The following is a 12,282-nucleotide window of genomic DNA, read 5'->3' on the forward strand; positions in this document are numbered from 1 at the left end:
TTCTCAGTTATTGAAGGTAAGGACAGATCTTTTCAACATTTTCTCAGAGCCTCAGACTTTACGGCACGAGGCTGTTCAAAGGACTGTGGCACACACCCTCCCAGGCCCGAGTTCCAGACCCGCAAAGCAGTGACTCGGCTATGTGGCCGCAGTGCACGTGCAAGCTCAAGGGACTGGGGTCGATCTCGTGGGACTAAGATCCCCATCTTCTGGACTCGGGTCTACGGCTTCTTGCTCCTAAACGAATCCAGTAACTCTACAGCAGCGCTGTGTGGCTATTTTAGACTCATTAAAATTAAATTAAAACAAAAAGCCCCGTTCCTCAGCTGCACCGCCCACATTCTCAGTACTCAGTAGCAACCTGTGTCCATGGCTACCGTGGGACCGCACAGGCGCAGAGCGGCCCCTCGTCACAGGGACGCCTACTGAACAGTACTGCGCGAGGGGACCGAACACCAGGGACTTCGGGGGTCTAAACTTAGGGCCTTCTAATGGCAAAGTGTGACTCTGGGACAGAGGCGACTTTAACTACATAACCATAATCCTAAAAAGTGGCAAGACAGGAATTACCTACGTGAGAGAGAACAAAGCCTTCTTGTCTTTGAATTTTTCTTCCTTCTGTGAATATGCAGAACACGAAACTAACACTTATCCCTTGTTTCCATGATTTCACAACTCTCGGGGCCCTTCTCGGGAGCCGGTGGCCTCCACCTGGAGGTGCGGCAGGCGGCCGAGGGGCGCCAGGGCGCGGTGGGGAGCCCGTTACCACCACGCCCCGGCCGGGGGGCGCGGGAGAGCTGGCAGAAGCAAACAATCGTATTCACCGACTCGCAAAATCTTCAGAGATGGTTTTAAGTGAGTCAGGTGAAAAATGTTTAAGAAACTTAAGGTTTTACTACTATTTTAAAAAACAGGAATTTACATACATGCAAATATATACATATCCTGGGACAAGAGTGATTATTTTTCCCCTGGGAGAATATTAACAACAAATCGTTAAATGCATGTATGAGGAGAGGAATTGGAGGTAGGGGTAGAGAGGCAAGTCAGGTACCAAAGGGAATATTTTACTTTCGTTTTATACTCTTCTGTTTGAATTTTTCTAACTACGTAATTTCCCCCCTTTCCCTTTCAATGTCCGTTGGAGTTAACGGGACAAGGAGGTTACGAGAGGTGCCATTTTAAATATCCTTCCATTTTTCTATATTTTAAAATAATGTAACAAATTTTTTAGTGAGTTACATCAAAAGCATTAAGTGTAACATAAAAATAAACAAAAACCAATAAGTATTAACAGAAAACATTACCCTATTCCCAAAGTTATATTTAAGCGCGGAAGAGCTCTTACTGATAACTGCATATAGCTCAGGACTGGTTTTCCTGGGTATAAAAGATACCAGTTTCCTTTCTCTCTCTTACGTGGCAAAGGTAACTCACACACATCAAGCTGCTTGATAAGTTCTAAATTAGCTTAGTGATACTAAACCCAAAGCTACTGGCTGATGAGGTTTAAATGGTAACAGCAACAGATCCTGAGAAGTTTGGTATCCCACAGAAAAAGGGAGAAGTCTGCATTTCCAGGGACTGACTTTCCTTTCTTATCTTCAGGAAAGTCTGTTTTCTTTCCTGATACAAAAAGCAAACTCGGCTGAACCCATTACAATAGTGACATCCTCTTCTTTTTTTCTTTCCCAAGTTTCAAGTATTTACTAACCACTGGGAAGGCCAGCACAGCACAACGCCAGGACTCCGCGCCCCCGAGGGAACTACTTCCGGGGGAGGCGAGGCCCTGTCCAGGCGGCTCCTGGGAGGCCGCCGTCCTCCACTTCGCTGTGACCTGCGTGCACTGAGCAGACCTTGTACTGATCATCGGCGCCCAGTTTGTTCCAAGGTTCTGGGTTATTTCTTCTGTCCCAACAGACGTCCGGACTCCACGATGCCAGGCGCCGGACTCAGCGCTGCCCCGGCTCCCCCGGCCCCGCAGACAGGAGGACGGGCTGCGCTGGGACGCTCCCCGGCCTCACGGCCACCCGGCCGGAGCGCCGTTGCCCCAGACGGCCCGGCGGCGGGCGGTCAATCGTGACATTCTTTCCTACTGGAAAGGCTGATACCTGAAATTCTGATGTAGTTTAAAACACCAGTAACTTAAAAAGTACGTGGAAAGTTCATAATGCTGTAGACGTTAAATGTGATGCTCACCCACTGATAGGCTGGAAGAAATTAGAGCTATAATGAATGAGAATTTCCCCGGAATTCTTGCCTACATAACACTGATAAAGAAAACAAATAAGAAATTCAAAGAGGATTTAGATGAACTTGTGAGTCCATATATAACGTATTAGGAAAAAATAGGAATGAGAAGGGTTGTGGAGAACAGGTTCTATACTCAATCTTTTTGACCAATAAATAACTGTCTACCATTTACTGAGCATTAGGTACTGGGCACTCCGAATCCACAATCTTATTTAATCCCCATAATACTCCAAAACAAGATTTAAAAGGATAAACAAACTGTGGCTCACTAAAGATCGCAGAGATAATAAGAGCCTACATGGAAAAGAGCCACGACCGACTTCAACGCGCTCTGATCGCAGCCTCCCAGGAGCTCCCCTCTGCAGCAGTAACACTCCGGGCCATGGCCCAGGGGTCCCGCCTTCGCTGGCAGAGCACTGAACAGCGGCTCAGCCAGAGTGGACCCTGACTCCTCCCAGCAGCAATTCTGAAGTTTTCTGTGATTAGAGTAGTTCCTATTCTGGACATTTCCCCAAAGATTTGACTAATTCTAGGGTTTCTCCAACAGTTCAGGATTTTCTGGAACACGGTGACTGGTGTGCTTGGGGTGTTTGGTCAGTGAGTCTTCGTGGCTGAGCTACCATTTAACCTGCTCTCATTCCCGGATCCCCTCCTGGAACTAGCTCAGGGCTATTGGAAGGCTTTTACTGGAATCAGCCGACCTCCCTGTTGTTCTTCTGTATGTCTAGGGATGAGGAAAATCTGGACCAAATTCCTCTGGAAGTAGCTGTTAGGTTCTCAAGTAAGCCACTTATAAAACAGCTTACAGGACAGGTAATAAAGAACCCACAGGCATATTTGTGGAGGAGGAGACTAGCCCATGACCTGACTGCAGCAGGGCCTGCCAAGCTAGACCAGAAGGGTCTGGAACGGAACAGAGACAGCTTCCTGTGAATCCCCTCTGATGTCTCACCTGAGCCTCCCCGGGCACCAGGCATGCTGGTTCCAGGAACAGGCTGCGGCCCTGCCCCACCAAGCTTGGCACACCTGTTCCTGTCCTGGCAAATGTCCCCACAATATGTAAAAAATCATATTGGTTTTTTGTTTTTAAAGTTTCCTGATTGATGCAAAGTACAATAATTAAGAAAATGAAGAAAAAACAGAAATATGTTCATACAATCTGTATGGACTGAGTTTGTGTAGTAAAAGAGGAATTAAAATAAAGTTATTCAAGCATATGGGGGAAATGACCACCTAGAAGGAAAAAAACTCAACTATGAATTGATGAAAACAGAAAGGGATGATGACAATTTTATCTCAAAGGACAAATCATATGAAAAGACTACTTAAAACAATTGTTACTTCAAGCCAAGTAACTTCAAGCCAGTTGTTAAAACAAGACAAGGAAAGTTGTGGCCATTATGACACATGGCTCCGAGTCACTTTTGACACCTTTAGTTGATGATGACCTTCTATCTTTTTGGGTTATCTGTGATGGATCATTCTGATTAACTTGGGAACAAATGTTTGATTCTTTTATCTACTTCAGTTCTCTTTTTGACAAGGAAATTTTTAGACCAAAGGAAAAAGACATCAATGTACCCATCCTGATGAAGGCTTCTAGTTTCAGTTTTGGTCTTAAGTAGTGAGTTTAGAGGGTAAAAGAGGAAACAGGAGCAGAAATTTGCATTTGAGAAGGCACACAGAGTCTTTGCAAGCCATTTGATTCCATGCTTCCTTTTTTTAATGGTGGCCATAACAGGGCACAAAACAGGACATACAGAATAACAGAGATATATCTGAGGTCTATCAGCCAGCCACATGTTTATAGGAAAAGAAAAGATCTCCCTGGAATTGATAGGGGACCTCAAGAGTTAAACACTTTAGCTGTAGTTATAGTTGATAGGCTTCCATGATGAATGCACACCACAAGCTGTCATTCTAAGAACTGGAATATATGACATAGGTGACTCCAGGAGGTCAAAAAGCAATTCAACCTCCGTGCCCCAAGGGGTCCGCAAGTGATGGACTGGGATGTGTCTGAGTCCTTGTGTTCCAGGAAGGGAACGTCAGTGATGTAGATGAAGACTTGTTGATCAGCAGAGAAACACGAGGAAAATCATTGGACTGCAACTCTTATCTGATTAGTCTTTTCCCCCAAACCCTTTATCTACCCTTTTCTTCCCCTTATAAAAAGGTTGGCTTGAGATGAAGTGTTAAGATGTTTTTTGAGAATACATAACCCACCATCTTCTCAGATAGCTAGCATCTGAATAAAACGCCCATAAAGATTCGATCCTTGTCTCTACTTATTGGTTCTGGTAGTGACAGAAAGCATGACCACTGATTTTTCTGGTTTCAGAATGGAGAGGACAGCACTTTTGATAAGTCTAACTTATGGCCATGCCACCTCACTATCGAACTTTATTCTCTGATTATTTTAACCTTTGCAAAGACTTAGTTCAACCATTCAAAGAAAGAAAAAAGAGAGAGAGAGAGAGAAAGAAAGAAAGAAAGAAAACCTCTTTCATAAAGAACTGAGATTTACTAATTTTAAAAGGACCATCTGATATGTTAATCCCTGCTAACAATATACTTACTAGAATCAGGGCCCACCCTTTACTTAAGCACAGTGTATGAGGTAGGTTGTACTAGCAAGCTTTATTAACAGTATGTGCGATAAGATGTTATAAAACAGTTGACAAAAGAGTTGTCAGATTATATCTGTAGCTAAAATGACCTAGAAATCCCGATTACAGTGTTTCCAGCATATAACAACTATTCTTATTTGTTAAGAAATTCCTCTTACCTGCTCTGTAGCTGTGGGGCAGTAGAAGACTAACAAAACAGTTGTGCAGATGTTTATTGACAACCCAATGATGGTGATGAGATTCGGGGCAATCCAGGACGGAACTCTTCCCACTAGCCATTCCCAGTACCGCTGCATTAAGGGCTCAAGCAGGGACCGTCCAGCACTCTGATACCTGTGCTCCTCTAGCCGCTTCAGCTGGTGTCTTGACAGTGGGGGTGTAGGCAACTGAAACAATTTGTTCAATATACACCCTGGAGTACTCATGTGCCCTAAGCCCACAGGGGACTCGAGGTGAGAGTCTCCACATCGTTTCCTTGTTGATCGATGCCCGCTCATGGACTTTGGCTTTCTTTTATTTGGAGAGAATACTTTATCTTGTTTTATAGCTTTTTGTGGCTGGTATTTACCTGGGAGGGGAAAGAAAGTCTGTCAGCCATTACTTACAACAATGCCACCAAATTTCTTTTAAAAAGTTACACTCGTAATAGAGTAATACATATTAAACAGGAATCAGAAAACCAGGGGTCTGCTTTTAGTTCTAGTTCTTACTGATGGTGTGAACCAAATGAAGTTACATAACCTCAACTTTAAGCGAAAACTACTAAGGGATTTTGATAGTAACGTGCCCCCTGTTACCTTACAATTTGCCTGACTTCAAAGCTCATGTTCTTTTTCCCTCTCACTGCTTTCAGTAGTATAATGGAACGAATCTTAGAAAAGATCCAATCATTTCACATACATGAAAACTGAGGTCCAAAGGCATGCCCAAAGAGCTAGCAAATCAGTATTACTATCAGAGGAATGACTTGAATATCGTAGGTCTTAAACTAGATTTTTATTTAATGCCGACAGTTAACATTTATTGAGCACTCACTGTGTACTAAAATCTTTACACATGTTTTCTATACTAACTCATTTAATCCTTACAACAACCATAGAAAGTAAGGACTATTAATTGCCCCTAATTTGACAGAAAATGAAACAAAGGCACAAGACAGGCTAATGAACTTGTACAAGCCCATGTAGCTAGTAGGTGAAGTGCAGCCAAACACAGGCTTTCTGTTTAAGCCGGATTAAAAGATAAAACCTCTGGGTAGTAGAAAGGAAAATTCTGTTTGTAGTATTCTAGGCGGGGTAAAGAGCAATGAAAAAAATTAACTTTAAGGGGACTCGATACGTGTATTAGCAGAGCGACCTGGGGAACTGAAGAAATCAGATGAAAGTCTAAGCGCATTAAGTGGTGACTGTTCATAAGGGACCTTGAGTTTACCTCCTGAAGTACACTGCATATGACTCAGACAAGATTAGAGATAACGTAATTATGTTATTAAGCAATGCAAGAAAATAAGGACAAGTATATTTTCAAGATTAATAGGATAGATATATAGTCATCAGAGTAGAGCAAGTAGTGAGAACATTTAAAAATTAGCATGGGAACCTTAAAGTCCTGAAGTGGTAACGGCCTGGGGTAGGATCGTAAACATGGAAATAGGAAAGGCGGTCCAATCTTTAAGTAATTTCTTTCTAAAAGGAAGTTTTGGGGGTGAAAGAGCAGAGGAGAACACTAACCAACAGTCACCAGTGGTACTACTGTCAAAAGGAGGGGTTGGGAAGGAAACCCAGTGGGTTATTTTGGTGTTTGCTGGTGCAGTGGTGATGAGAGAGGATCTGTGGAAGAGGGTAGGGAGTATGCACACGTAACTTTTAAGAACAGATGTTATAGACAAAATCAAGTCACGGGCATTTGGGTATGAGATGAAAATTTTAAGTTATCACATTAGAAGCTAAAGTCTAGTTAAAGATCAAAAAAAAAAAAAAAAAAAGTAGAAACGTTCTCCAAGGGATTAAGTATGAAGAGAAAAGGAAACAGAGAACCTTCTGGGAAACTCATGGTTAGTGAGCCGGGGGCACAGAAGCCATAAGAGAATTTTTTTAAAAAGTTATAATCTTAGTAGAACTGAAAGGGTAGCGGCATTAAACCAAGAGATCTTCCGGGGTGCAACACAAGGCTGCCCTGACCGCCCCGTGGGATTTCCAGAGTCGCCGCACCAGGAGAATGTGGACGGTGACGCAGGGCCTAGGGCCTCTTGACTCCAGTATTGAAACGTGTCCAGGACGTCTTGTCTCTGTCACCCTAAGTAATAAATTCCAAAATTTCAATATCACCAAAGATCTAAAGTGGCATTCAAAATCACAACCAATCACGTAGCTCAGTAACTGTGTGCATGAAAAGGGGCCACGTATGAAACCTGACAGGTTCCGGGGAGGCCTGCACGGCGGGCCATATAAGCTCAGAGACCAAAAGTAACCAACCCCATGGGATGCTCTGAACATTGAACTTCCTAACTAACGGCGGGCCTGGAGCTTCCTTGACAAAAGTCAATCTTTAAGTCAGCTTGCCTACTGTCTTACTGCAACAAAGACAACATATTCTTGGAATGTCTCCTTTTCCAGACCCCTCACAGCGCACCCATCACACAAGGGCACAGACCAAGAACCCCTCATTGTTATCCTGTCTCCCCAGTATCATCCCCATGTGCTGTAAATGGTAACTGTTACCAATCCTATACCCACCAATGTAAAAGAAGTATGAGCCTCTATGTCTTACTCTTTACCCAATCTCGGAGATTTCCCCACTTGGCTTTCTCCCACCTCCCACGTCTGCTACAGACGGATTTCATGCCACATCCCCTTACGGCTCCTCCTTTGATTCTGACGGTATGAAATAAGCCGCAGAACTGAGCTTCTCCGCAACATCTTCTCAAGCCACTGTCATCAGTTTGGCTCAAATAAATCCATAAAAATTTTCTACACGTTTGGATGTTTAAGTTAACACGTGTCACAAACCAACCGATTAAAACTGTCTTGAAGCAATATTTATGTAACATCAAACAAACCGCGATCATTTTAGATCAAATGATAGAAGACTGATAACCAGCTTAATACTCAGCTTTGTAGTAAGTCAAATTTTCTATTCAGACCGAATAATGTATTTTCATATTTGGGAAGCTATAAGCAATCCGCTCCTATGGAATTCCACTTAAAGAATGAATAAAAAGTTTAGCCAACTTAATTTATATTTTATATGAATAGTATCTACTCCCCTATTTATTTATTTATTTATTTTAGGTGACATACTGACGGTGCTAGCTTGCTTTTGGCACTAACAGCTACCAGCAACTGATCCTAATGGTTTTAAGTTTTAGTATTTGGCAAGACTGTACGATAAACTGATACTTTCCTTCTGAGTGTTTTCCCCGCTGACCTAGATTTTTTTTTTAACCTTCTATTTCTTTTTTGGGAAAAAAACCCCCTACATTTTGACAAATCTTTCCAGATCTAGCCAATGTATAATTCACACATGGGGAAAAAAGCCAGTAAATTTATGAACATTGTAATTTGGCAAGATTATCTCTGCCAAGCGATTAGCAACAAGGTTGCAAATACACACTCAGATACGTGTAGTCCCTGACATACTTCGCTTTCAGCACAGAGAGCCCCAGCGGTGGCTGCCACTGCCACAGGCCCATCTCCGCTCTGCCTTCCTCCCATTTCGCCTGAAATCCACAGGCTACTGACATGGAAATCATCTCAGGAAAAAATTGGAGTGCCTGAATTTTAGCAGAGGAAAAGCATGCATATTTCAAGAGAGCACGGCACAGGGTAGATGAGTGCAAGACGAAGATCAGACTACCTGGAGAGAAAGGACAGAAGGATGTGGCATGGAAATATGGAAAAGAGGTACAAATATTACAAAAGAATTATTTTAGCCACTTAGGATTTTCATCGAAACCAGGCCTATGCCCAAGAGGATGAGGAGAAAAATGTCATTTTCTTGTCACACTAAAAGGAACTTAAAAAAAATAAAGTAAAACTATTGCTGGCTAGCCTAGAAACCTAGCCACCAGTCATAAGTTTTTATGAGAAAATGGACTCCAAGTTGCAAATGCATTCAGCCAATATGCAAGTGCAGTAAACAAGAGAGACATGGTCCCAGCTCCAGTGCCCAATGGGAAAACAACTAAAGACAGGCGAACAGGCAAATAACATGACACACTGTGACGGGTGCTATGAGGGAAACAAAGTGTGGAGCCCGAAACCGGTGGAGGGCGGTTGAAGCGCAGGAGGTGGCAGCATTTATAGCACATTCAGAGGCAGAAGAGAAGGTGGCCCATCCACGAGCAGGAGAAACCATCCCTGAAAAGGGTTCAGGCCCTGAGGCATGAAAAAGCTTATCTTGTCCAGGGGCCTTTGAGGTCAAGGCGGCCGGACTGTGGTAAACCAGGTGGAGGCGTGGCATAAAATGAAGACAGAAAAGCCAGACAATGCAGAGGTGTACAGACCATGGCAAGGAGTTTTTATTTTGATGCATGGAAAGCCACCCTCAAGCTTACAGAGAAATCTGTAATTTTGTAGCACAGCCTACTTGCTAATTGAGGATATGTTTTCACAAATCGTCAATAGTAAAAGTGAACGTTTTAAAGTAAAAAATTCCCATCACCTGGAATTTAGTTTGCAATCATTATTGATCAAAGCCCTCTATCTACTGTAACCTTTCTACTTGTAATCAGCAAATTCCCCTCCCCTGTTATACCCTGGCTAGAGTTCAACTCTCCTTTCACTGCACTTACCACATTTTAAACTTGTTTTGGTGGTGGTTCTTTTTGGTGGCGGTGCTGCTGCTGTTCTGGCCTCCCCCCACCTGTTCTGTAAGTCACAGGAGTGCAGGGTCCATGCCTGTCTCCACGCTGTTCACCCAGAATCTCACAGCACACCTAACACTAAGTAGCTAATTAGCACTTATTTGTGGGACAATGAACAACATGATTAAGTATTTAATGATCACTTAGTTGTTCCAGACCCTGAGGAAACAGAAAGACTGAAACATGCCATTCATGCCCACAAGAAGCTCAAAGGGAGCTGCGGGGGGGTGGGGAGGGGGCGTCTCGTAAACAGCTAGGTTGTGTGTGACAAGCTGTTGTGGGAATCCCGAGGAGAGGGACACACAGGACCTGACAAAGATTTCTCTTTGTGCCGGCAGGAAGATTTTGATGTGAAAAGCCCAGCAAAGGTACAAAAATATAATTGGAGATATTTCATGATTATCTTCACTAAAGCTACACACAATTTGTGGACCTTAAATCAGTGATGCAAACCATCTGTGCTTATAGTGACTGAAGCTAATGGCACGAAGCCCCTATTATTTCTATGTTCAGAACTGGGGAACATCTGACAAGTATTACACTAAATAAGGAATTGCCACTGCTCAGCAAAACAAGGTGAGCTTGCACAATATCCAACCTGTAGTGGGAGATTCCAGAATTCCCAGCTCCCATGCCTACGTGTGCCAAGTTTTGAGCTGCACTGATTCAGCAGTATGTTTACAATCCTTTCACAGATGCTGGTGACTACACAGCTCTTTGCAACCTTCACGGCGCTACGAAAGGAAAATACCAAAGGCCTAATACCAAAGGCCTACACTGTTTGCGAGGCCGAGCAAATTATAGAAAGCAAGTTAAAACAACAAGAAAGAAAACCAGTAGGATCACAGGATTACATTCAGCATTATTTAACAAGTGATACACAAAACAAGCTAGCAAAAACAAAAGCCTTTTCAGTAGACTTGGAAGCAAAAACAGTACTGTGTAATAACAATTTAGATCTAGTGTTTGGCCAAAGGGAAATCACACATTCCTTAAAAATAGGAAACAACTTCCTCCGGTGAAACAGAGAAAAAGCAAACAGGCTAGCGTTTTGTAGATTATATTTCTAGTCCCTTAAAAAAAGGCAGCACAACATGACCCTCAAAAAGAACATCACCAGCACTTTTGGCCAGCTTCAAGAACACGCCTCCTGTTGCCTAGAAAACGAATTGACAATGCAATAAAATGTAATTGGAGTTATAAAAAAAAGTTCAGAGCTATAGATCAAACATTTAATGGCATTTCTAATGTAAACTTAGAGGGACTGGGAGTGGGAGAGGAAGGAGAATAAATTGATAAAACCATAATTGGAAATGTTCAATAATCATTTATAAACTGGACAACAAATAAAGACGCTTCTGTCGTGGCAGGTTGATCTAACATTTCTTAAATGAAAGGGGTGTAAAGACAAGTTGCTTATGAGGCTTCGACTAATTTTTTTCAGCACAGACTACACAGCAAAATGCCTTTAGATCCTCAATATATGGAATTTTATGGGACCATCAGTGGCTCTAAAGTAATAGTGCTCGAAATGCCCTTACCACAGTTTAACTTGTGTTGTTAGTCAATCCAATACACACACTGAACACATTCCTACTAGTTCTAGAGTAGGAACTGAGTATTTTTGTCCACATACAAAACACTAATATTTGATGAAAGACAGCTCTTAATTTGTCTACTATCTTAACATGGATTCATTAATGAACTAAGAAACTTCAAGCTACATCTCATTTTCAATACCAATGACACAAAAGAGCAAAAAATGACACAAAACGCCAAGCACCGAATTGGAGAAAAAAGTCAAACGTGGCTAAATGTAAAGATCCCATTCATCAACTGCTCCTGGGAGCAGACGAACACTAGCCACCCTCCAGCCCTCTCTCCTTCCAAGAATAGTGCTCAAATAAACTCTAGCTGGCGATCTCAGAGCTTCTCAATATACAATGAAATTTCGAGAGAAGTTGCTGATCAAGACGCAGGGCCCAACCACGAAATACCAGCACCGCATTCCAAAGGGAAGGCCACCCCGGTACAGGATGGTGTGGACCTGCCAGGCAAGGTCGGTTCCGCGCGGGCAGCGCCCCTAGCCCTCGGTCCGCCCAACCCTGGCCCGCCGAGGCTCTCCCCGCCCCGACTCCCACAGCAGTCCTCGGGCTCCCACGCTGGCACCTCAAACTCTTCACCCGGGGCCGGAGGGGCGACTGCCCCTCGCGCTCCCCCAAACGCCGCGTGAGGCCACCCAGAAGGAGGAAGGACGGCGTTCGCCCCGCGCGAGTCCACACACAGGTACACACCGATGCCCCACCCCGGAGCACGGAGCTCTCGCTCCACACCCCCCTTGAAAGTCGTGTCCCCCAACATATCCACACCTTGACCGTCTTCCCAAGACCGAGCTCCGCAGCCTTACCCGCACCCCAATAAGCACAGAGCTAGAATTAAGACCTCCGCCTCCAGCCGACTGGGTGACTCTGTTGGGCGGCAGCACCTTCACGACACTTTCGCGATTGCCGTAAAGGAACACAGGCTCGGGAGGAG

General features: G+C 43.7%; 1 protein-coding gene across 5 annotated transcripts in view; it reads right to left on the reverse strand.

Moving 5' to 3' along the window:
- The window catches only part of CEPT1 (choline/ethanolamine phosphotransferase 1), a 34,826-nt gene extending 22,566 nt beyond the window's left edge, over nt 1-12,260 (reverse strand). For 2 of the 5 annotated variants that reach the window (XM_054564912.1, XM_054564913.1), the window contains exons 1-2: nt 12,155-12,259; nt 5,042-5,451 (exon numbers count right to left, since the gene is read on the reverse strand). In XM_054564912.1, coding sequence (XP_054420887.1) covers nt 5,042-5,380 — 339 coding nt within the window. In that variant the 5' untranslated portion in view covers nt 5,381-5,451; nt 12,155-12,259. Of the gene's footprint in view, nt 1-5,041; nt 5,452-7,093; nt 7,179-9,675; nt 9,843-12,116 lie in introns of those variants that run through there. The other 3 variants (XM_054564916.1, XM_054564914.1, XM_054564915.1) reach the window with 3 other exon arrangements.
- Nucleotides 12,261-12,282: the final 22 nt, after the last annotated feature.

The sequence above is a fragment of the Pteronotus mesoamericanus genome, unplaced genomic scaffold, assembly GCF_021234165.1.
Source record: "Pteronotus mesoamericanus isolate MK-2021 breed Mesoamerican mustached bat unplaced genomic scaffold, CSHL_Meso_final scaffold_99, whole genome shotgun sequence".
NCBI classification, from domain to species: domain Eukaryota; kingdom Metazoa; phylum Chordata; class Mammalia; order Chiroptera; family Mormoopidae; genus Pteronotus; species Pteronotus mesoamericanus.